At 47.7% G+C, this 25224-nt stretch overlaps 1 protein-coding gene across 1 annotated transcript in view; it reads right to left on the bottom strand.

Moving 5' to 3' along the window:
- Window positions 1-25224, bottom strand: part of PTPRO (protein tyrosine phosphatase receptor type O) — a 98842-nt gene that overhangs the window by 69130 nt on the left and 4488 nt on the right. Inside the window, exons 2-7 of the mRNA XM_084811873.1 lie at window positions 22353-22511; window positions 19541-19693; window positions 14083-14535; window positions 11011-11172; window positions 7394-7596; window positions 4819-4939 (exon numbers count right to left, since the gene is read on the bottom strand). Coding sequence (XP_084667999.1) covers window positions 4819-4939; window positions 7394-7596; window positions 11011-11172; window positions 14083-14535; window positions 19541-19693; window positions 22353-22511 — 1251 coding nt within the window. The remainder of the gene's footprint in view (window positions 1-4818; window positions 4940-7393; window positions 7597-11010; window positions 11173-14082; window positions 14536-19540; window positions 19694-22352; window positions 22512-25224) is intronic.

The raw sequence follows: 25224 nt of genomic DNA on the forward strand, positions 1-25224 counted from the left end.
TTTGGAGAAATTCTCATGGGATGGGTTTGGATTTCTTGGGCTTAACTTACTTAGGAGGTGGCCGAGGTGTGAGCACAAGTGTCCTGTTTTTCACTGTACAATCATCTCTCTGGCCGCCTGTACCCTCCTCAGCTTCCTGGAAGTCCTTCTTCATACAGCGCAGAGTTAAACTATGGAATTTGCTGCCACAGGAAGTAGTGATGGTCACCAATTTGGATGACTTTAAAAGGGGGTTAGACAAATTCATGAAGGAGAAGGCTATCAATGGCTACTAGCGTTGATGGCTATGTGCTACTTCTAGTACCAGAGGCAGTGAGCCTATGTACACCAGTTGCTGGGGAACATGGGTGGGAGGGTGCTATTGCACTCATGCCCTGCTTGTGGGTCCTTGGTCGACAGCTGGTTGGCCACTGTGTGAACAGAATGCTGGACTAGATGGAGCCTTGGTCTGATCCAGCATGGCTCTAATTATGTTCTTCTGTTCCTACACTTCAATTAAAGCTCAACAGAAGGCAACATGAGGCAATTCCTCCCATAGGGCTTTTTCAGATCAGGAGGTGCAGGCAGCTTGGGAGGGTAGGAGTGATTAGGTAAGCTCAAAAACACCACAAAAATAAACTATAAAACATAGGGGTGGACGAAAGTCCCTTACCTGTCCTCGAAGGACGTTCGCGGTGGGGGGGAGGCGCTTCGCTGGTCCCCCCGCGAAGTTCAGGCCAGGGGGGGGAGGCTTCCCGCCTCGCCCTGACCGAAATTCAGGCCGGGGAGGAGGCTTCCCGCCTCGCCCGGCCGCGAACGCGAAAGTTAAAAAAAACCAAACAAACGCCCCCTGATAGGCTACGTGACGATTCACGTAGCCTATCACGGCTAGATCTGCAAAGTCAGCCGTGATAGGCTACGTCAATCGTCACGTAGCCTATCACGGGTGACTTTAAAAAAAACAAACGCGTACGCTAATGGCGGCCCCCATAGGGAGCCGCCATTCGCGTTCCTTATTTAGTCGCTGTAGTCTACGTAAATGTTTACGTAGACTACGGCGAAAATAAGGGCAACGCAAATAGCGTTGCCCTTATTTTCGCCGTAGTCTACGTAAATCTTTACGTAGACTACAGCGACCAAATAAGGAACGGGAATGGCGGCTCCCTATGGGGGCCGCCATTATCCGTACACACTTTTTTTTTTTTTTTTAAGTCACCCGTGATAGGCTACGTGACGATTGACGTAGCCTATCACGGCTGACTTTGCAAATCTAGCCGTGATAGGCTACGTGAATCGTCACGTAGCCTATCAGGGGGTGTTTTTTTTTTTCTTTCATTGCAATGGCGGCGGCAGCAGCTGGTCGAAAGACCGGCTGCTGCTCCCGCCTCGCTCGAACACCCGCCGAACCGCCGGCCGGACCAGCCACCGGGAGGGACATTCGGTGAAGGTAAGTCCCGTCCCGGGGGGGGGGTGAGGGGGGGGGTTTCGGAGGATTTCTCCCCGAAACTTGTTCGGGGGGCCGAACACGTTGGCGCTCGGCCCCCCGAAGTTTCGGGGAGAAATTCTCCGCCAACCCGAATAAAACATCCTGAATGAGGCAGAACAATGGAAACCTCTTTCATGGGGGAGGAAGCTGGAGGCCAGCCTTCCAAGACAGTTGATGCTGTTGCAGCGCAAAAACACCCAAAACCCTTACCCCAAAAGAAAGAAGCTGTGCTACAAGCCCTGCCAATGAGGAGCCCTACCTGGGAGAAACTGTGGAGAATTTCTCCTTCCCCTGGAGAAATTCAGTGAAATTGTCTCCCAAATTTCTCTGCCTACAGGTAAGGTGGAGAATTTCAAGAGGCCATCTGTGCACAGCACTGTTCTGTACCACAGAGATGGGCTAGATCTACACTAGTGCCTTTTATCGGTATTGAAGTGCACCAATAACTGCTGGGGAACATTATCACTTCCTGGCATATAGAAGGGGAAGAAATGGAAGCTGTGACAGATTTTATTTTCTTGGGCTCCAAGATCACTGCAGACGGTTACTGTAGCCATGAAATTAAAAGACGCTTGCTCCTTGGGAGGAAAGCTATGGCAAACCTAGACAGCATAGTAAGAAGCAGAGACATCACCTTGCCGACAAAGGTCCGTCTAATCAAAGCTATAGTTTTCCCAGTAGTAATGTATGGCTGTGAGAGCTGGACTATAAGGAAGGCTGAGCGCTGAAGAACTGATGCTTTCGAACTGTGGTGCTGGAGAAGACTCTTACGAGTCCCCTGGACTGCAAGGAGGTCAAATCAGTCCATCCTAAAGGAAATCAACCCTGAGTGCTCATTGGAAGGACAGATACTGAAGCTGAAGCTCCAATATTTTGGCCACCTAATGCGAAGAGAAAACTCTCTGGAAAAGCCCCTGATGCTGGGAAAGACTGAAGGCAAAAGGAGAAGGGGATGGCAGAGGATGAGATGGCTAGATAGCATCACCGATGCAATGAATATGAACTTGAGCACGCTCCGGGACAGAGCGCAGGACAGGAAGGCCTGGCATGTTATCGTCCATGGGGTCACGAAGAGTCGGACATGACTGAACGACTGAATAACAATACTGCATTTCTAGCGTTATTTCCCACTTTTTATTCTGTATTATCCAAAATACTGCAACAGATGTCATTGTGTGCACTATGAGGTATAAATGTGCAAGAGGACTATAGCATCACCACGATGGGATTCTATTGATATGACACAAGGTGTAGTTCTGGCTCTGGTGTGTGTGCATGTTTTCTGAGCTATTTAGCCATTATGCAAAAACCTTCTGAAAAATCTGAGGTAGGGAGGGGCAAATGAGCGATGTTCAAGTTCACTATGAACACTGGCTTGCCACTCCTGGGGGTTGGGGGTTGGACTCGATGGTCTCATAGGCCCCTTCCAACCCTACTATTCTATGATTCCTCTTGCACCTGATTTACGTTCATATTCGCGACTGCCACTTGTTTTGCATGAATGGGGAAACTGCACAAAACCAACAGCAATTAAACATGAACGTTGCACAAAAATCCCCAACTTTTGTGCAACTTTCCCCTATAGACTAAAGTGGGGCTGATTTATAAATTTGCAAAATTTGGAAAGTTGCACAAATCAAACGTGAGCACATGTTCCGTAAGTTGCACGCATTTTCGGTGGTCACATTCTCGAACTCGTGCTCTCATTCGGGTTTGCGAACAGGGCAGACTCACGTTTTGCAAGCAGAAATGAAATTCTCATTCATCCCTAATGTGAGGTCATATACGTGCAGTGCTGTACAGATCGATACTTTCAAAACTTTTCATCTCATTTCATTGCCTCCTACAGGGCTGGGGAACACGTGGCCCTCCAAATGTATTTATTTCTTTATCTGTTTATTCACTATTAATATTTATATGTTGCCTTATCTGCTTAAAAGCTACCAATGCCATTGCAAAACAGTTTAAAACAATGCAATCTTAAAACAGTTTAAAAAATCTGCAACCGTTTGATGGCTGCTCCTTTCCGCCCTGGTCAGCAATGCTAGGAGCACTAGTGCGTTCCAAGTGTTTGGCCTGACCATTTTAAAATTGGCAAAAGGGCAACAAACAACCCTTGATTTAAGCCGTAGTCTCCACGATCAGCTACAAATAAGCCACCAGTTTCTGTCTAGCGTCGCTCCTTGGTATGTGTGTAGTGAGTCAGATATGAACCCAGTTGCAACGTGAAGTGAACAAGAGTATATTTAATCATCCCACCCACTCAGTATACCTGCCCTGCCTCCGCTTTCACTGGCTGTTATATGGGCATGTAGCATTTGACAGCATCTACATCAGTGGAGGCTATGGGTTCAGCACCTTGGATAGCTCCTTTAGAGTTCTGACTGGTTCTGGCTGAAGTCCAGAGTAGATTCACTGCCCCACTGACATCTGCCTCAACTCGCCTACATGCCTAAACCTGAATGCTCATGCACTCAGATCAAAATGGCTGGTTCCCACATTTTATCTGGGAAAACTGATGTGCAAAAGGAGTCTATGCACACTGGATTTTACCCAAATAGGCCCTACTTGAATATGTTGCATTCCCTTGTGGATGGATAGTAGCTAGGGATGGACAGGTGCCCCCATCTGGGTCCTCTGGGTGTCCGCCAAGCTGCTGTCCCTGCTCGTGCACCCCTCAACCCGCATATGTGCCCCCCCATGCTCGCCAAGCTGCCCTCACCTACCCTGAGTCATCTGCGACTGCCCATCATTCCCATGGTCGCCATTTTGTGAACAAAATGGCGCCTGGGGAACTTCTTTAAATCTAATATTGTGCACATAGTGGCCATAAAGGCCCCATCAATGCAATATTACAGACATAAATGGGCCACTTACGCCTGTAATATTGCATTGATGGGGACTTTACGGCCACTATGTGTGCAATATTACATTTACAGATGTTCCCAAGGCGCCATTTTTCACCTACCTGGAGGACAGCTCAGGGTAGGTGAGGGTGGCTTGATGAGTACAGGGGCGGGGGCGGCACGAGCAGGGGCAGCAGCTCGGTGGGTGCAACCTGGAGGCATGAGTGGGGGGGCATCGGACTCCTGGACTATGTTGAGTGCCTGCGCCATCCCTAGTGGTAATTCTGAGGGAAGAGCTGGACAGGGAGATAAGGCAAACCTTGGTTCTTGTTCCCCAGTGATCCCGCCCGCTCTACTCAGGCAGAAAATATTTCACTCTTCAACACCTGGTCCTGCAGGCTCTGAGAGGATGCAGTGCTGCAGCCTCGTACTCCTGCTGCTCCCTAAAATAAAAAGGCCGCTCTTTCAAACTGCAAAACACAACGGATGTACATGTAAGCGGATTACCAATGGCAAAGGTAACAGGATCAGAAGGAGGCCCAACCAGCGGTCCCTTCCGTAAGTAAATCACAACTTGGTACTGAGCACCGGGAACCAGGTTTCCAATGAAGCTGCTGCTTGTATTCACCTAGAGAAATGAGACAGAGCACGCATGAGGAAAAGAAGGCATCGGAATGCATGCCCGGAGTTAAGGGGTTGGCAGGCCTCTGCTAGAAATTGGCAGCAATTCTACCATTGCGTACAATTCTACACCTGCAGAAATCCTCTCTTTTCTACAGCTATTAAAGTGCAGGAGTCCTGACCTCTTTTGGATCTGGCCACCCCCACTCGCGCTAGCGTGATGGCCTTGGCCATCTCTCTGAATTCTTGGCCTTCTCTCCATGAGCAGCGGGAATCTGGATTGTTGTCTCCATCTTTTTCCTGTACAGCAGGGGTGGGCAACATATGGCCTTCCTGAATTTTTGGCCTACAACTGCCATCAGCCTTTACAATTGTCTATGCTGGCTAGGGCTGATGGAAGCTATAGACCAAACCATCTGGAAGGACACAAGGGGTAGAATTCAACTGAAGTCCTACTTGGAATAGACCCATTGAAATGAGTGGAACTTTGGTTAGTTGCGACTACCTTAATCCCTCGCTTCCACAGACGTAGGTGCTAACAAATGCTACGTGCCCATGTGGACAGCCAGTGACCGCAGAGGCCGGACAGGCATACCAAGTGGGAGGGATGATTAAACGTACTCTTGTTCCCCTACTTCACTTTGCAATTGGATCTATATGACTAACTTAAGTCCCATTCATTCAAAGGGGTCTACTCTAAGTAGGACTTTAGTTGGATTCTATCCAAGTCGGCCACCCTTGCTGTACATGGAAGATCCTAAATATATGTTTGCATTCCTTCATGAGTTGGGGCTTTAAACAAAGAGCCAAAGGCTCCAACAACATGATCCTATGCAAGTTTACTTGGAAGCAAGTCCTACTGAATTTAATGGGGCTTCCTCCTTAGTACGTTTGTTTAGGATTGCACCCTGAAGCTGCAGTCCTAAAAGAAACATGCCTAGGATTGTGCTGTCAGTTACTAACTATACAATCACATGCAGCATGTTTTCTCAGGAGTAACTTTCATTGTATTCAATAGGGCTTACTCCCTAGTAAGTGGTTTTAGGCTTGCAGCCTTGCAATACAATCTTATACATATTTACTCAGAAGTGAGTCCTACTGCATTCAATAGGGTTTACTCCTAGGTAAGTTTGTTTAGGATTGATTGCACCCTTAGCCACCTAAAGGTATCTTCCGATATATTTTGAAAATCCTGCATACTGTTTTCTCCACAGCCAGGCAGATGTCATTGACTTGTTTCTGAAATACCATACCAGCTGTGTTCAAGCATCCCAATAAATGCAGCTGCCCAGGGTCTTCATTGCATCTGTTTCACCCATGCCCCATTAGAAGAGGGAGGTGCTTGTTTGTTCATTTATTTAAGACATTCCTAACCCACCCTTCATCCTCACAGATTCAAGGCATAACAAACGCCAGTGGAGGCTGTAAATCCACTCTGGGATTCAGTCAGAACCAGCCAGAACTCCAAAGAAGCTATCCAAGGTGCTGGGCCTATTTGGGAGATTGGGTTGAGCACCTTGGATAGGTCCTTTATAGTTCTGGCTGAAATCCAGAGCAGATTTGCAGCCCCACTGACATTGGAGCCACCAGCCTCCACTGATGAAAGTACAATACAATTGGTTGGATCCTGACTTAGTCATGCCTAGAGTAGACCCACTGAAATCAGTGGAACAATGGGCTTCATTAATAGAAGTATAGCTTCCAAATCCCGTCATGCACTAGTCCCCCTCTACTCAGCACTGGTTAGGCCTCCTCTGGAGTATTCTGGGCACCGCACCTTAAGAATGATGCAGACAAGCTGGAGAGGGTTCAGAGGAGGGCAACGAAGATGATCAGGGGACTGGAAACAAAGCCCTATGAGGAGAGACTGAAAGAACTGGGCATGTTTAGCCTTGAGAAGAGGAGGGGAGATATGATAGCACTCTTCATGTACTTGAAAGGTCGTCACAGAGAGGAAGGCCAGGATCTCTTCATCATCCCAGAGTGCAGGACATGGAATAATGGGATCAAGTGACAGGAAGCCAGATTCCGGCTGAACATCAGGAGAAACATCCTGACTGTCAGAGCATTACGACAATGGAACCACTTACCTGGGGAGGTGGTGGGCTCTCCCACACTGGAGGCATTCAAGATGAGGCTGGACAGCCATCTGTCAGGGATGCTTTGACTTGGATTCCTGCACTGAGCAGGGGGGTTGGAATCGATGGTCTTGGGGGTTGGAATCAATGGGGGTTGGAATCGATGGGGGTTGGAATCGATGGTCCCTTCCAACCCTACTATTCTATGATTAAGACATGCCTAACTTAAGTTCCATTGATTTCAGTGGACCGATTTCAATGGATGTGTTTCAGTGGGTCTACTTCAAGGGTCTATTCTGTTTCAATGGGTCTACTCCAGGCATGACTAGGTCTGGATGCAGCCCAGTAAAATCAACACCGCACAATAGATTTTGGCCTCTTACCTCAGTGCAATAATGCTTTTCAAGCCTTTGGCTCTCCTTCTGTTTCTGGCATGTTAAGGACATGACAGACACAATTGTGTTGTTGCTGCTATTGGTCTCCTGTGACATCGTCCAAGATAGTGAGGCTGTGGTAGAGCTCAGCACAGTCACCATGACATTCTGAGGCTTCTCGGTCAGTTCTTCTATCAATTCCCTTGTAGGACCTAAAACAGTGCCAGAAGCAGGTGGCAGTCACCTTCAGAAGCTGGTCCTCCTCTCTAACGGAGGGCTGATAAATACATCAGGTTGGATCCAGACTACCATTTGAATTTTGTTCCCATCGAAATCCATGGGACTTGGATCATGACTAACATGTCCCATTCATTACTATAGGAACTGAGTTCAACTAACATACAGTGCAATCCTATACAGTTCAACTCAGAAGTCCCATTGTGTTCAGTGGACTTACTCCCCAATAGGTGTGTATAGAATTGTACTGTTAGTCTGGCCCAACTTTTTTCTCTGCATCCACCTTCTCCAGCTGTTTTTCACTCAGCAGGGATGTTGAATCTGTGTTTACTGCATCTCAGGGGAAAGCACAGGGAATTGCTGGAGAACAGTGATGGGTGGAGAAAGATTACATTTGTGAGGGCCTATTTTCTGGCATGCCATGCATACAGACCCTCTCCCCAATTCAAAGCCCTATGACTATCTTTCAAAGATAATGTTGCAACCGTTGACCAACCATTCCTGTGTTATGCAAACAGCTGGTAAGTAGTCCAGGGTGGTCAGTTGATATGTTTAATCAATGTGAGCTATAGGGTAGGAGATAATCCCTTGATAGTTGGGAACCTCTCTGTGTATTTTCGAATGAGATGCCCAGCAGAGTGCTACCTCTTTAGCTAAGTGAAGGGGACAGGTGTGTGGGGGGTGTGGGTGGGGGTAGCGCTGAGAAGCTTTAGAGCTGGAGTTAGTATGCTGCAGCTTGGGGGTTGCCTAAGAAGGTCACTGGGGGATCTTTGTAGGACAGCCTACTTGTAAATCTTTGTAGGGCAGCCTGCTTGTAAATAAAGCAAATATTATAAAGACACCTTAAGTGAGTCTCTCTAGAGCCTCGTGTGGCGCAGTGGTAGGCGGTAGTATTGCAACTGAAACTCTCCCCTCGACCTGAGTTCGATCCCAGTGGAAGCCGGGTCTCAGGTAGCCGGCTCAGGTCGACTCAGCCTTCCATCCTTCCGAGGTCGGTAAAATGAGGACCCAGCTTGCTGGGGGAAAGGTGGTCACGACTGGGGAAGGCAATGGCAAACCACCCCGCTACAGTCTGCCATGAAAACACCAGCGCAAGCAGCATCCCTCTAGGGGTCAGTAATGACCCGGTGCTTGCACAGGAGGAACCTTTCCTTACCTTTCCTAAGTGAGTCTCTAGTGTTCTCTTATCCAAAGAAAGCAGTGGAGACAGGTGGCTCTGAAGTCAGTGGGGCGGTGAATCTGCTCTGGGTTTCAGACAGAACCAGTCAGAACTCTAAAAGAGCTATCCAAGGTGCTTCCACACCTTGGACAGTAAGGATGGACGAAAGTCCCTTACCTGGTCCTGCAGCTGTTTTCGGTGGGGGCGGGAGGCGCTTCGGTTCTCCCCCCAAAATTCTTGGTGGGGGGAGGTGCCCCGCCCCTCCCGGCCGAAATTCAGGCTGGAGGGGAGGCGCCCCATCCCTCGCCGCTGAAATTCTGGCCGGGGGGGGAGTGCCCCGTCTCCCCAGCCGCGAAATAAAAAAGTAAATGGTAAAAAAAACACACACACATGTGATAGGCTACGTAACGATTTACGCAGCCTATCACGGCTAGATTTTCAGTCAGCCATGTTAGGCTACATAAATCATTATGTAGCCTATCACGTGTTTTTTTTTTATTTTATTTTACTGGGAAATGGCGGCGGTGGCAGCTGGTCGGGAGACCGGCCGCCGCCCCCGCCGCCGCCGAAACGCCGCCGAAACGCCGCCGGGACCCGCCGCCGAGAGGGACATTCGACAGAGGTAAGTCCCATCCTGGGGGGGGCGGAGAATTTCCTCACCAATTTCGGGGGGCCGAATGCGTTGGCATTCGGCCTCCAGGAGATTCGTGGAGAAATTCTCCGCCATCCCTATAATGGACAGCCACTTTACAGTTCTGACTGGTTCAAACTGAAACCTGGAGCACACACACTGCCCCACTGATATCAGCGCCACCAGCCTCCCCTGATAGAAAGCTAAACTAAGCTGTGTTGATCTGTACTAACAAACCGGTTCTAGGAGCTTTTATCTCCACCAGGAGCAGGTCTTCTGTAAAGCCAGTGGGTCTTGTTGCCCACTGAATGCCAGCCACCCCAAAATATTTTTGCATTACAACAGGAATAGCTCAGTGCAACATATTGTTGCTGGGAAAATCCACCTCTCCCCCATCCCTCCCCCAGCTACTGTGAGGATTGCAGCTAAGCTCAGAGAAAACAGGGAAGCCTGACCGGGGTGGCACTAGGGGTGGACGAAAGTCACTTACCTGTCCTCGAAGGACGTTTGCGGTGGGGGGGAGGCGCTTCGCTGCTCCCCCCGCGAAGTTCAGGCCGGGGGGGGAGGCTTCCCGCCTCGGCCCGGCTGAAATTCAGGCCGGGGAGGAGGCTTCCCGCCTCGCCCAGCCGCGAACGCAAAAGTTAAAAAAAAAAAAAGCCCCCTGATAGGCTACGTGACGATTCACGTAGCCTATCATGGCTAGATCTGCAACGTCAGCCGTGATAGGCTACGTCAATCGTCACGTAGCCTATCACGGGTGACTTAAAAAAAAAAAAAGCGCGTACGCTAGCGGCGGCCCCCATAGGGAGCCGCCATTCGCGTTCCTTATTTAGTCGCTGTAGTCTACGTAAATGTTTACGTAGACTACGGCAAAAATAAGGGCAACGCTATTTGCGTTGCCCTTATTTTCGCCGTAGTCTACGTAAATCTTTACGTAGACTACAGCGACCAAATAAGGAACGGGAATGGCGGCTCCCTATGGGGGCCGCCATTATCCGTACACACTTTTTTTTTTTTTTTAAAGTCACCCGTGATAGGCTATGTGACGATTGACGTAGCCTATCACGGCTGACTTTGCAAATCTAGCCGTGATAGGCTACGTGAATCGTCACGTAGCCTATCAGGGGGCGTTTTTTTTTTTCTTTCATTGCAATGGCGGTGGCGGCAGCCGGTCGAAAGACCGGCTGCTGCTCCCGCCTCGCTCGAACACCCGCCGAACCGCCGGCCAGACCAGCCACCGGGAGGGACATTCGGTGAAGGTAAGTCCCGTCCCGGGGGGGGTGGGGGGGTTCGGAGGATTTCTCCCTGAAACTTGTTTGGGGGGCCGAACACGTTGGCGCTCGGCCCCCCGAAGTTTCGGGGAGAAATTCTCCGCCAACCCTAGGTGGCACACGACATCTTTATCCCTGCCAATCAGAAAGTCCTGGTGGTTGGACCATGCAAACCCTGGCTCCACTACGCCACTGGTGATGGTCGTGGTAGCAAAAAAAAAAAACCAGAAGGCAAAGAAGAAACAGCATTTCTCACCGATGAACTGAAGCATTTACTGTTTCTGCTCTTGCAGATATTAATGCATTAGATGGCTGCATGTAGACTTACTAATGTAAAAACTAAGTGTTTTGGCAGACTGGCTTTCCCGAACTTCACACGAACCAGAGGAGCTAAACGTTGTAACAGATATAGTGTATTTCCCTGGTTCTTTCAGATCAGCGACAAATTCATGAACGTCCTCGCCGACTGTCAGAAATTCTGTGACGTTCTCTAAATCGAGAGAGGAGAAGAGATGTGAAATAACTGAAATTTGAAAGGTTTCTAGCCACAGATGTACTGATTTATATCCAGGGTCCTAATGCTGAATGTGCTGCAAGGCTATAGGACGGGATAACTTCATCTGATTTTTACTGTCTTGTAACATCATTTCAAAGGTTAGGAATGGTTGGAGTGATGCACAGGAGCAAAGGGATAAATAAGCAGTGGGGCAAATTTCCTTGAGTGGTACTAGTTCTCAAGGAAAGTGTATACATAGGCATTAAAGTGAAGGACAGCACAACTTGTAATGGGAAAAGTTTGTAACTTTCTCTATCTGGAATGGTCTTCACAAGGCAAAACAAACAAAAAAGTAAGAGGAAGTAGGCATCTCTCAAAACATGGATATATTGTAAGAAAAAGGAATGTATTATTTCAAAAAAAACCCAGACTGCAAAATTATATAATTAAAATTATATTAATATTATTTAACTTTATATTTAATTATAGCTTTCCATGAAAAACTTAAATGAAACACAATCCCCCAGGCGAGAACAGCAAAACCAATCCACAATAGCAGCCAGCTAATTCACATTTCTATATTAATTCAAACATATCACATTTCATGGCTGGTTTAATCCAGAGACAATTTCTCTAAAATCCAGTTAAGCAGAGGGCTTCCACCTGTGTAGCCTTAGCTGGATGGGGAACTGTGCATGCAAGCAAGCACAGCATGTGCTGCCCCCCTGCCCCCCATTTAGCAGTTTGGACAGTGTGCTTATGGCCTGGTGAACAAATTTGAAGTCCCGACCATCCGATCTTTTGCGGGGGGTGGGAACTGCAGTCCTCCATGCTCCCCAGCTCCAGTGTCCCCATGCCTGCCAGACAACTGATAGGTGAGATTCCATCTTCTTTTGCTGGGCCATGTGCATCGTGCTCCTGGTTCAAGGTTTTGGGTGGCCCTGGAGCAAGATGCTGTCAAAGGGTCCTATTTGTCCTGGTTTGCTCTCCCTTTGGACCCAACTGAGGAGCGCACGCAACGGATGGCATCCGCTCCTCCTCCTCCTCTCTGCCAGCTTGCCTGCCCCACCCACTCTCAGAGGGAGAGGTGGCACAGGCAGCAACAGCAAAGAGGAGCTGCACAGCCACGGGATTTCAGCAGTCCGTGGTGTGGCCCCTGTCAGAGCCTGGGCCTTGGCAGGTGCCCATCGATACCAACCCCTGGTGCTGCCCCTGCATTGGAGTCACTTTTTACAAGCATAACGAATGAACACTCTTAATCATTCTCCCCCCCCACACACACGTGCATGCATGCGCATACACCTCACATGATTATTCATTGTCCATAAATTCTCAGTTATCTGATTTTCCATCATGGTTTCAACCTGAACTGACAGGCAAGCCAGTAAACTCACAAACCCAGAGATCCTTCTCCTCATTACCAGCAATGAGGGCTGACGTGGCTGGGCACTTGCTGACGACCTACAGCTTGAACCAAGACACGGGGCCATTTCCCCATTGCTCCCCGGGAGAAGGGCCTGGCAGCAGCGAAATCAACAGAGCACCAGGCAAGTCACACCCTGCGGGCTCCTCCAAGGACACTCCCATAGAGAAATGGGAGATCGCCACAGAAGACCCTGCTACAGGAGCCCCTGGGGCAACTGTCTATGGGAAGAGTGTTGGTGGGAGCAGAATAACAACTCTCTTCCACTCCTTTTCATCCTGCTGGCTCCTTGGAGCAGGAAGATCTCATTGCTGAGTTCCTTCAAGGCCTCTCAAATCAGGAAGTGCCCCAGGGGCTCCAATGTCACCAAGGCCTCTGGGGTGATTATTGTCCATTTTCCAATTTGAGGGATGCTTGGAGGGAGCAGAACAGCAGCTCCATCATACTCCAAGAAGCCCAGGAGAGTTGTTTCAGCTTGGCCTCTAAGCATTGCTGCCAATGTGAAATGGGAGCTCACCTTGGAGGCCTCTGCAAAGACAGCAAGAAATGCCTGGAAGAAGCCAAGCAGCAACCCTTCCATGGGCTTTTGAGCCTTGGCAGGTGTCAAATGGAGTGTGAAGCTGTTGCTGCTGTACCCTCCACCAGGCGTCCTTCCAATGGGAAATGGCAAAGAGCCTTTGCGATGACACTAGTAGGATGACATTGGAAGGGATGCCAGAAAGGAGATGAGCAGAAGCTCTTCCATGATCTGCTCCCTCCACCAGAACTTGGGGGTTGTGTGTATGTGTATGTGGGGAAAAGGGAGGCCCAATGGAGAGGGAGCAAATCTGTGTGTGTCTGTGTATAAGTAAGTGAGAGATGAAATGCGGGGAGGGGGGAGTGTAAAGGAGCCACAATTGGGGTTGGGAAGGACAAGAAGAGGGCTGCAATATGTGGGGCAGGGAAGAGAGAAGATAAAAAACAACAACAGAAGACTGCTCTGGTGATGAGGGAGAGAGCCATGTAAGGAAGCTGCACCGTGAGTGGGCGGGAGACCAGAAAGGAGAGGTGATCATGGGGGACCAGGGCAGGCCCTACCATTAGGCAGAATGAGGTGGCTGCCTCAGATGCTGGTGTGAGGCAAGGTTAGAGGACAGATTTCTGTCTGCCATGCAGCCTGATCTGCATGCCCATTCCCTGAGCTAGCCTGCTGCCTTCAAGTGCAATGGAGTACAATGCCCCATTGATGGTGCTGAAGTCAGATTCAGCTGCCAGCCCAGTTGGCTTTGGTACACAGAATGAAGGAAGGAGAGCGCCATCTTGTCCTTTGCCTCAGGCAGCACAATGTCTTGGGCCGGCCCTGGTGGGGCCCATGAGCACATGTGCCTGAGGGCCCACCTAAACCTGCAGCCGGCCCTGCTTCTTCTCAGAGCTTTCGTTGCCATATAGCAGGTGCCCTTCTAACTGGCATACTTCCAAACAGTGCTGTGAGTAATTTTTACCTTCTCTCTCTATATGAATATGGAAGCCGTCAAATGCTGTGGGTGGTTTGGGAGGCAACCAGCTCAGGACCATTTGCACTGGGAGGAATGAGGGAGGCTTGGGTGTCGGTTTGCCAAACTCCACGGTAGGGTTGACATTCTCATAATCTCTCGGCACTGCATTAACAAACTCATCCTCATTATCAGGGGAATCAGATTCATTAATCCACCAATATGGCTGAGATGTGGTTTCATAATCACTGCTGTTATAGTGGTAATCAGGCCACGTATAGGATGTGTTCACTGTCGGGAGTTCAGGCAGATCATCCAACACATGGGGAACTTCTTCCTGCTCCATGGCATTCTGGGTTCCCAGGAAGGATTCTTCTGGAATATCCCCACTGTGTTCCTCCCAGTTCTCATGGATGTTCATGTTTACGATATGCACAGAAATGTTTCGGGGAGGGTAGGGAACTAGAAAAAACATAAAATGAGTTTTAAAGCATTCGCTCGCTTTAGTAGCAGAGAGTTCGCTGGATGTACGTGGGTGTATAAACAGTGAAAGAACATAGCAGGGCCTTGCAGAGCGGAGAGGCGAGTGGAGAAATGGTAATTGTTGTAGACCCTGGACTAGGGATGTCAGGGAAATCTGCAACGGATTCTAATAAATTCAGATTTCTATGAATCTGACCTGTGGATTCCACAGCAGCTCAGATTTTTCCAAGTTGCAAGAATTCCACGGATTTGTGGACCTTTTTTTTTTTTACTTGGGGGGGGGATTTGCACAAATGCGTATGTGCATTAGTGCAAGTGCGCATTTGTGCAGGTGCATACTTTCAAATGCAGTGCGTTTGGGAAGTCGCAAAATTTTCCTGATGCTCATTCCTGACATGTTCATGCTCAGGGTTGGAATGGGGCACGTTCTCATGATTTGCAAACAGGAGCAAAATTCTCGTACATCCCCAAATAAGAATCAAATTCCACCAATGAGTGGAAAGATGACATCAGCATTCCTGGCGGATGATGTCAGCATCCCTGTTGATTGAAAAGTGCTGGTGCTCTGTCGCTGTGAACCCTGGCTCCACTACACCAGTGTGCATGTGTAAATAGGTAGATGGGTAGGTGGGTAGGTTCAGTTCACATGAGAATACTAACATACAAAGCACATTTAGGGATGTCCATTGCCAGGAAATCCGCCCTTTGGGGCTCACCAGATTTCTGCAGTGCCCTTGGGTCAGCTTGCATTTGTGAGCCAAGCCACGGGTTTTTCACAGAATCCAGGAACTATTGTAAGTTTGTTTTTTGTTTTTTAAAATGTAAATTTGTGCAAATTGCAGGTGCAATTTCTGCAAATTTCTATTGACAATTTAAAAAAACGGAAAATCCGTGAGCTGGCCTGACTCAATGCAGATTGAGCCAAGCCAGCTTGTGGGGAAATGAGCCAAAGTCCAGGGGGCTGAGCTGATGAAAGCTCGGCGAGGTCCATCCCCCAGATGGATTCCTCCGATGTCCCTAGGCAACACCTGACCTGCTGCACGAATAATTATACTAATTATTTGTGCAGTAGAGCAGGCGTAAAACTGTTCAACTAAGTGAGATATTCGAGATTCTTGTATTTTGTTTATATCCTGCCTTTCCTACAAGGAGCTCAGTGGTTGTCTTTCTCCCATATTATCCTCACAACAAGCCTGTGAGGTAGGGTAGGCTGAGAGATAGTGACTGGCCCAAGATCCCCTTGTGAGTTTCATGGCTAAGAGGGGAATTGAACCTGGGTCTCCCCATTCCTAGCCTGACTCTAGCCATTTTCTCTTGCTCTTGTTTTTACTGAAGTTATCCTCACAAAAGCAATCAGGAAAGGATAGAGAGGCGTTCATGCCCTCCACTGATGTACAACGGCACAGCCGACTAGCTTCTGAGATTAGAAGGAATTTTTGGGCACGCTTCCAAGTTAGAATTAAAATAGGTTCCAGACTTTGCCCCAATGTCATTTTCAATTCACATAACATAGCTATCTTGTCAAGTTCTCTCTCTCTCTCTCTCTCTCTCTCTCTTAAGTCTGAAGTCTTCATGCTTCAAGGTCTAAACTGATCAAATGCAGGGGATGGTGGAGAGGCGGAGGGGCAGAACAATCTAACTTGTCTCCCTTCCTGTAGTGCTATTGTAATTAGCCTGGAGCATGATACAGAGTCACTTGTCTTCCTTTAACTATGTCAGCAACGAGGCTGCTGCCAGAAGCAGATCCCCCTGCCAGACCAACCGATGGGGATGTGCTCCAGCATAGACACTCCTCTGAGGAAGTGTGGCCCTCTAGATGTTGTGAGACAGCGAGTCCCATCAGCCCCAGCCAGCATAGCCAATGGTGAGGGATGATAGAAGTTGCAGTCCACTAACAACTGGAGGGCCAAAGGTTCCCCATTCCTGATATAATGGATTACATGTTAGACCCGGGACCAGGGGCGCATAAGAACATAAGATCATGCTGAATCAAACCAAAGGCCTACCTAGTTCACACAGTGGCCAACTAGACACCCACAGGAAGCCCAAAAGCAAGACATGAGTGCAATAACACCCTGCTCTCCCATGCCTATTCCCCAGTATACTGCCTTTGATACTGCAGGTAATATATAACCATCATGACTAATAGCCATTGAAAGCCTTCTCCTCCAGGAATGTATCTAACCCCTTTTAAAAGCCACCCAACTCAGTGGCCATCACTACATCTTGTGGTAGCAAATTCCATAGTTCCACTATGTGCTGGGTGAAGAACTACTTCCTTTTCTCCGACCTGAATTTCTCACCATTCAGGTTCATGGGATGACCCCAGGTACTAGTTTTATGAGAGATGGGGGAAATCCCCTTTCTCTACATCATGCATAATTCTATACACCTCTATCATTTTTCTCTGTACTTGTCCCCGGCCCATGCTAAACAGCTCCAAATGTTGTAATCACAATCCCCACGTAGCCATGAACCTCACTGGGTGAGCCCTGGTCCAGTTACTCTCTCTCTCAGCCTACCTCGCAGGTCTGTTGTGAGGATAAAATCGGATGAACACTGCCTCTGATCCTTCCCTGCATGCATGCCACCTTGAATTCCTTGGAAGAAGATACATCATGTGCTAATGAGATAAAACAGGATTCCCTCCCCCCCACACACAAAAAATCAGGGGGAACACCACTGTTGTAGGGAAGACTGTGACCACACAACTTGTTCAGTCTGCTGTCCAGTTGCTCACTGTTGTTGGGCAACTCCAAGGCCCCTGCTGCATTTCCTTCTGAGCGTTCTTTAACTTTAAACTTTATCTTCTCCATTCTTTCTACGTTGTATACCTAGCAGGCATGATGGGAGCTGTAGTCCCACACATCTCAAGGGCACAAAGTTGGGAAAGGCTGCTCGAGCCTCTGGACCATAACAAGTTTCTCATTAAAAAAAAAACCACTCCTTGTTTTATCTGTGGTCTGCCTGAGCGACCTGCCCACTAAATCGTCGGAGAAAATATGCCATCCCGGGAAGTGACTTGCTGTATTGATGGCTGCCTAAAGAATACAAGTATAAAGTATGCCTGGCTGTGGGCTGCTACATGCTCTGTATGTAGCAGCCCACGGCCGGGCATACACTTGCATATAACAAAGAAAGAATAGAGAAGAGGCTGGGGTGGCCATGTGATCTACTTGACAGAGGATAGTCCTCTATTTGAAGGGCTGTCCAGTCCAAGCTCAGTTTAAGGTTAACAAAATAAGGGTGCAACCCTATGCATGTTTAGAGAGAGAAAAGGCCTACAACTCCCAGCATGCCCCAGCCAGCCATGCTGACTGGGGCATGCTGGGAGTTGTAGGCCTTTTCTCTCTCTAAACATGCATAGGATTGCACCCTAAAGGCAACAAAACATAGTTAATAATAAAGTGAAATCACTAAAGAAACAAAGGAATTAGCTAATTATAAGTGTTAGTCTATAACTGATATGCTTATGGAACATTGACAGTAAAACAGCCTAAGCAGAATCTCAATACCTAATCAAAGTAAAAATACAAGTTATACAACATATAAAAGGAGTGAATGCGGGTGTATGTCGTTTTGTGTGTATGTGTGTATTAATCAGAAAAAATGCAGGCAACTGTATTTGGTTGGAATTTTAGCAAATGTTTGAAGAGCTTCAAGATGAGGGATGGACGGACTCTCCCACGCCCACCCTGCACAGTGCTCGCCAGACCCCCAGCACTTACGGGACCCAGGCAAGTAGTGGGGGGGAAAGAGCAGCCATTTGAGTGGAAAATGGAGCTTGGCGAGGGAATGGACGCCCCGCGCTTGCCTGGTTCAGTGTGTGCTGAGCCGGGCAAGCGCCGAGGTCCCTGGACTGGTGTCTGGGGGTGCTGGGCTGGCAATTTCTTGCCAGGCTTCAAGCCCCAACTGCGTGCCTGTGCCATCCCTATTCAAGATAGCAAATAAATGGAAACCACGGTGCCATAATATTATTCTCCAAGTTAGGATTCCTTCCAGATATTTTCTACTGTTTTGCTCAGGGATGGGGCCACCTTTAGAGAAGCCCGCTAGATTCTCACTGAGCAAAGCAATGGAACCACCATGTTTGGAAGCAGCATGCTCCAACTGTCAGCCAGGATCACATGGCCATTGTGCATGCTCAGTTCTCACTGGGCTGTGTTAGGTAAGGTTTTTTCCTCTAAAGGTTTGTTGTGCTTCTGCAAACCATGGGGTCCCCCCAGACCTACTGGTCCCTCCTTCTTGTGCATGGATGGTGCCATTTTGGCTACATAAGGATAGACACTCAGAGAATAAGTTTGCTATTAGTATATAGGATCCAACTCCCCAGCAGGGCTAGAGTAGCCATGTGTCAATTTTACAGAGGACTGTTCTCTGTTTGCTGGCATACTCTGTTTGAAGGACTGTCTGCGCCAATTCCAGTTTAAAAATAAAGAACCATAAGAACTGTTCCCCTCCAACAGTTTACACCTAGACAGCAGACTGGAGTGGACAGACACACAGGTCACCTGGCCACAGCCTTCCACACTATGGTGCAATGTAGTGCATTTCTATTTAAATCATAATAATTATTTCTAAACTTGCATCTATACATATAAATTAGCTATGCACAGTTTTATGCAAACTGGCATCCTCTGTTGTCTACCTTTCTGGTGAGGCATTTTCTCTTTTGGGGATGATTCCTAAATGGCTTCCCTAAACAGGGTCCTAAAATATGGGCAGCAGAGAGCAAGATTTTTCATAGCCCAAAGAAAGAGGGTTGTACTTAAGGAGATCGTTCACAGTTAAGGGCGCAATCCTATGCTTGTTTAGACAGAAAAAAAGCCCTACAACTCCCAGCATTTCCCAGCCAGCGTGGCTGGCTGGGAAATGCTGGAAGTTGTAGCACTTCTTTCTGTCTAAACGTGCATAGGATTGCACCTTTAGTCACTGTATCTGAATACAACACACGCAGGCACAGACCCACACACACTAGTGTTACCTGTCCGATGTTGCTTGGGTTCATGCTTAACCCCACTGTATTCCACCAGCGTGCTTTTGTTGAATGTCGCTTCAGACACCAGCTGAAATGTGATGTTGCTATAACATATTCCTGGCAGCCAATGATTATAAACGGTTTTGCCTTTAAATGAATCTGTGCAGCGGTAAATAAATGGCACATATGAAATTAGCACAACCCAACTTCACAGTCATTAGGAGGTAAATATTGCTCAACACTGTCTTAAAGATCCTTTTAAAAAAATTCAGTAACATCAGAATTTCCTATGGTCTTCTTCCCCTCCCTCCCTCCCTCCCTCCCCCTCTGTCTTCCTGACTGTCAAAAGTACTTAGAGGCTAAACCCAGGAAAATAAACATGAAAGCTGGCAAAGCTGTAGCATCTGGCAACATGTACTATGTGATACCAAACATTTCAAAGAGAACAGATGATATAATCTTTCCCCATCCTTGACACTGACTGCATGGCAAGAGGCCAAATCGCCAAGAGACAAATGGCCTAGAATGCCCATCATGGGAACAAACCAAACATGCAAAAAGTGAGATTTTTAAAAAGCAAAGATAGCTGTGCTGGTCCAGGATTAAAAGATAAATAAATCTGAACTCCGGGGTGGAGGGGTGGGGTCCAAAACCCACAGTTAGGTAATATCTTCTGGCCTGATTTTGGATGTTTTCTGTTTCTTCCCCCCATCCCCTGCCTCTCTTGCCTCCTGATGTTGAAGAGTTCTGGAGAACATGAAAGCTTGCACAATCTTCTCTGGCAGTTTGGATGGTCCTAATAAAGATATTACCTAACTGTGGATTTTGGATTTCCCCCATGGATTTAAGATTGGCACTGACATTCTTGCAGCTTTGCCATATTTACTCAGCAGCCCAGGTCAAGTAACCGGGATGTCTGGACTAATGGCTTATGAAATCCAATACTCAAGCCACCAGGAGACCAGAGATGGCAGTAAATGCCACCAAACCTGGGGGTCTACAGCCTGCAGGTCCATGACTAGACTAGACCTCAGAGTGTTGGGTGTCCAGACCAGGCTTCCTGGCCCTCCTGATTTCAATTTTATTTCACCAAATGTATATATTTAAAATTTAACTGGGAGGCTGACAAGCTGGAAAATAAAGGTCTGCCCACCAGTGCCAGCGACGGCAAGGTTTGGATAACATGTTAGCACAGTTCTTATGAATGTGGAAAGATGCATGGAGTATCATACTGAAAGGAGATTTGGCGGTGGGGGGGAGGTATGTATGTGTATCAAGGGGGGTTATCTGCTCAGGAAAATGTTGGGAGTTTAATGGATAGGATGCAACAGGGCAAGTAGGGAGAGGGGTATGTTAGAGGCTTGCTAGAACTAAGAGGGGTGAGGGGATAAGAGGGGTTTGTATCATATCATCTATTTCAATTAAATGGAGCTGCATATATCTCTAAGGATGAGGCGGCTCTCAGTAGAAGTTTATCGTAGGACATTTGGAAGTGGGGGAACAGAGCTTAAGCAACGAACAGAGGTTTTCTTTAAAAAAGGTTGACTTCGGCAGAATGCTCCCCCACAATTAGATATATTCAGCAAAAGAAAAATAGTTCAGCAGATAGACATAGGCTGCAGCCTTTATAGCTCCCATAGCTCTTAGACTCAAGAGCTCTGGCTGCAGTATCCTGAAATGAGTCCTCCCTAGCCTTTGGATCAGCTGCTGAGGGGGTATTAGAGCAGGAGTGGGGAACCTCAGGCCCGGGGGCCAAATCCAGCCCTCCTACCATGCCCTCTTCCTCTGGCCCCACTCCCTCCCCCCAAGTAGTTATCATTTGGTGCCTTCCCAGCTTTTGTGCAGCATTCCCCCCATTCTAAAAGGTTGAAATGCCTCCCCTAAGTCTTAGTTTCTGGCAGTAAGAGCTTTAAGTGACAACATGTTGGTATTTTTGTATTTTTGGCTCCACCCCTTTTGCTTTTGGCCCCACCCTCCACTAGAATGCAAGAGCTTCTCCGAAAGAGAACTCCCCCCTCGGCTGAGAGAGGTGTCCCACCCCTGCATTGTAGACTGATTATGGAAACTGTTGAGCTGCTCAGCAGTTTAAAACACTGGGCTGGATCCAGAGCAAGTTAGCTGAACCGAAGTTCCATTGAAAACAATCAGACAGGTTAGCCATGACTTGAAAATTCCCATTGAATTAAGTAGGAAATAAGGTACACTCATGTAATCTGGATCCATCCCAGTTGCAGCACACAAGGCCCGGGGACAGAAGGTGCTGTGTGCTGTGAGTGGAGTTTGGGATAAGAACATAAGAACATAGAAGAGCCCTGCTGGATCAGGCCAAGGGTCCATCTAGTCCAGCATTCTGTTCACACAGTAGCCAAGCAGCTGTCGACCAGGAACCCACAAGCAGGGCATAAGTGCAAAAGCACCCTCCTGCCCATGTTCCCCAGCAACTGGTGTGCATAGGTTCACTGCCTCTGGTACTAGAGGTAGCATATAGACATCAAGATTAGTAGCCACTGATAGCCTTTTCCTCCAGGAATTTGTCTAATCCCCTTTTAAGGCCATCCAAACTGGTGGCCATCACCACTTCCTGTGGCAGCAAATTCCATAGTTTAACTATGCGCTGTGTGAAGAAGGACTTCCTTTTATCTGTCCTGAATCTCCCACCAATCAGCTAAAAGGGATGATCCCAGGTTCTAGTATTTTGAGAGAGGGAGAAAAAAGTAACAGAGAATGCAACACGGATGCAACAGAGAAGGGTGTAGGCAGGGAACTCCATTTATTACTTCTATGACTGACCCTTGTTTCAAATTCACTTTCCACCCACCTTTATATAGCATTGTCCGGTAGTCTTTCCCTTCCCAGTAGCTTATATTCACCCTGGTGAAAACATTGTACTTCTCTGGATACTGGATTTCAAACAATACTCCAGTTTCTGGTGATGGTTTATAGTCATAGATGGAAACACTGGTTACAGGGAGAGGTTCTTTAAAAGAGAAAGAACAAAGAAAGAAAGGAAAAGAAAACATGTTAGTCCTCAGGATAGCAAGTTATGCCTTTAGAAAGAGAGCCTGATCATCTAAGGAAAAGTATGACTCCGATTCCCATGATATCTCTACCAAAACTTGCAACGCTTTTGGGCCATATTCACGCACCCCTACAAATTACTTGATTTCTTATCTCTTGATGACTGACAAGCAAATTTGTGAACTGACTCCACTGCACAGTATTATGTCTGAGCTGGTATCAGGGGATGTAACAGCAGGGTGGTGTCAGCTTGCGGCACCTTTGAGCAGCTGCTTTTTACCTTAAGCCCTCCCTTAAAAAAAATCCCAGTACTCAAAGAAGTGGCAGCAGGCTGGATGTGGGAGAGCCACCATTTTGATTTCCCACAATACCCCTGATGTAGCATCCAAGGCATTGGAGGAAATAGCAGCCCCTACTTTTGAGATTTCCCAGAATGCCCCAGAGAGACACTACATCAGCGGCATTGTGGGAAATTAAAATGGTGTTCATCTTCTGCCCTTGTTGCCTGATGCTGCAGCCAGGGAAATCCAGTGGGGGTCCATTGACATTGGACAAGATCCACCAGAGGGCACATTTCTGAGAGCCCCCTCACACCTAGAGCCTTCCCTGTATGAGAGTTAGATCTGTGACAACTCACTGATGCAAACCATCATGCAATACTGTAGTCACCAAGGTTCACAACTACATAAATCACTAGGGAAGTACGTGAATTTCATTTCTGTTTGCAAATCATATGAACATGTCCCATTTGCAACCATGAATGTGAACGTGGGCAGAAGCATTTTTTTTCGAGAAATGTTAGCGAATTCCTGAGTCCGTAATAGTGTTTTTAAAAGCCGTGGGTTTCTTTTTTTGGCAGGGGGGGAGTGCATTTCTATTTTCTATTTTAATTTCTAAATGCATTTTCACACTTTACTCAATGGGGGAAAAGTGTACAGTCAGTTATGGGCACTTTTTTTGTTCAAAATGTGCCCTTTTCCTGCTCAAATGAGAGGGGGAAAAACAGATTAAAAATGGGAGCAAGACAAAATGGCCTTCAAAGTGAATTTCTGAGAATTTTGGCAAGCTCGAAAACCTCTGGTTCTCCTATCTCTATCACTGACATCAGGAGTTGACTTGAATCTGTGAATAGATCAGCACAGATATAACAGCAGAGATAGGAGAACATTCATATCCCTTCACACACACACACACACACAGAGAGAGAGAGAGAGAGAGAGAGAGAGAGAGAGAGATGAACCAGTTCACATAGCTACCTGCCAATCATCAAGTACAGAGAAGCCTAATTATGTGCAGGCATACGTGAACTACTCCCAAGTGATGGATATGCACGTGTGAGTGAGCACTTTGATAGCATGGTGTCCATCTTTTGAGCATAGTGCTATTAGGGTGCAATCCTGTGGGGATAGGCGGCTGCCTCTGAACTCGGAGGTGACCGCCTATCCAATGCAGGGCAGGAGAAGCACAGCAGGGATCATTCCCTCCACGCTTCTCCTGCCCTGCATTTGTAGCTAGACAGCTGATTTTGGCTGTCTAGCCATGGGGAGGCGAAGCAGGGGAGGAGCCTCTTGGACAACACATAGGGTGTGTCACCCTGGGATTTCTGTCTTCCCCGGCCCAGAACACCCCCCCCCCCGGAATGCCTCATTTTGGCCACTCCATGCTCCTCTTCTGAGTGCGGGGTGCAAGGCTGTTCCGCACTGCCTGCGAGGCAGCATGGAAGGGGGGGAGGTCGGTTCTCTGGGAACCGACCTCGGAGCGCGCGCTTTGAGGACGGTTCCCTGAAAACCACATATCCTATGGCCTTCTAGCCACTGACTAGCAGCCATAGGATTGCTCCCCCCGAAGAGTAACTTGCATTACTGAAAACTCACCTTATGCATAGTGATGTAGTAGTAAATGTTGAAGTGTAGAAGCTCATCATCACACATGCACACACAGCACAAGGGACATGATAAATACCCAATTTATTAGAATCAGCTTGACTGCAACCCGATCCATAATTACATGGAAGTAAGCTCCACTGAGTTACATCATTACATGGAAGTCAGTGTGATATAGGTCAGGGTGTTCACCCAGAACTGGGGAGACCCAAATTCAAATCCATGATGTTCACCGGGTGATCTTGGGCCAGTCACTCGCTCAGCCTAAACTACCTCACAGGGTTGTTATGGGGATAAAAGTGTGTGTGTGTGTGTGTGTGTGTGTGTGTGTGTGTGTGTAGAACCATGTATACTGCTTGAACTCCTGGGAGGAAAGGCAGGATATTAAATTTGCTAATATTGAGAAGAATACAAGACAGCCTCCTAAGACACACGGAACTCTATGGCGCGATCTATTAGGGTGATGAGTGGTAACTTTATCAGGTAATCTTGCTTGTACGTGATTGAGATCCTGAGTGATCAGAAAGACTGTAAAGAAATTAACTCACATATGGCGTATTTGGATTTGTTACTGCTTGTTGTTACTTGGAAAGATGCGATTAAAAGGGGGGGGAGTAATACATGCAATCCAATATTTGCACAATTGTTATTGCTAGATGGGCTAAAGACGGGGAGGCGAAGATCACCTCCGCCACTCCTCCTGCCCTGCCCTGGATGATCGGAAACCTCCAAGTTCAGGGGCTTCTGATCATGGAGGGCACCATCGATAGGATTGTGTCCTTACAGTTA

This window comes from Heloderma suspectum, chromosome 7 (genome assembly GCF_057233095.1).
Source record: "Heloderma suspectum isolate Gila_16-S chromosome 7, 16-S_ref, whole genome shotgun sequence".
NCBI lineage: Eukaryota > Metazoa > Chordata > Lepidosauria > Squamata > Helodermatidae > Heloderma > Heloderma suspectum.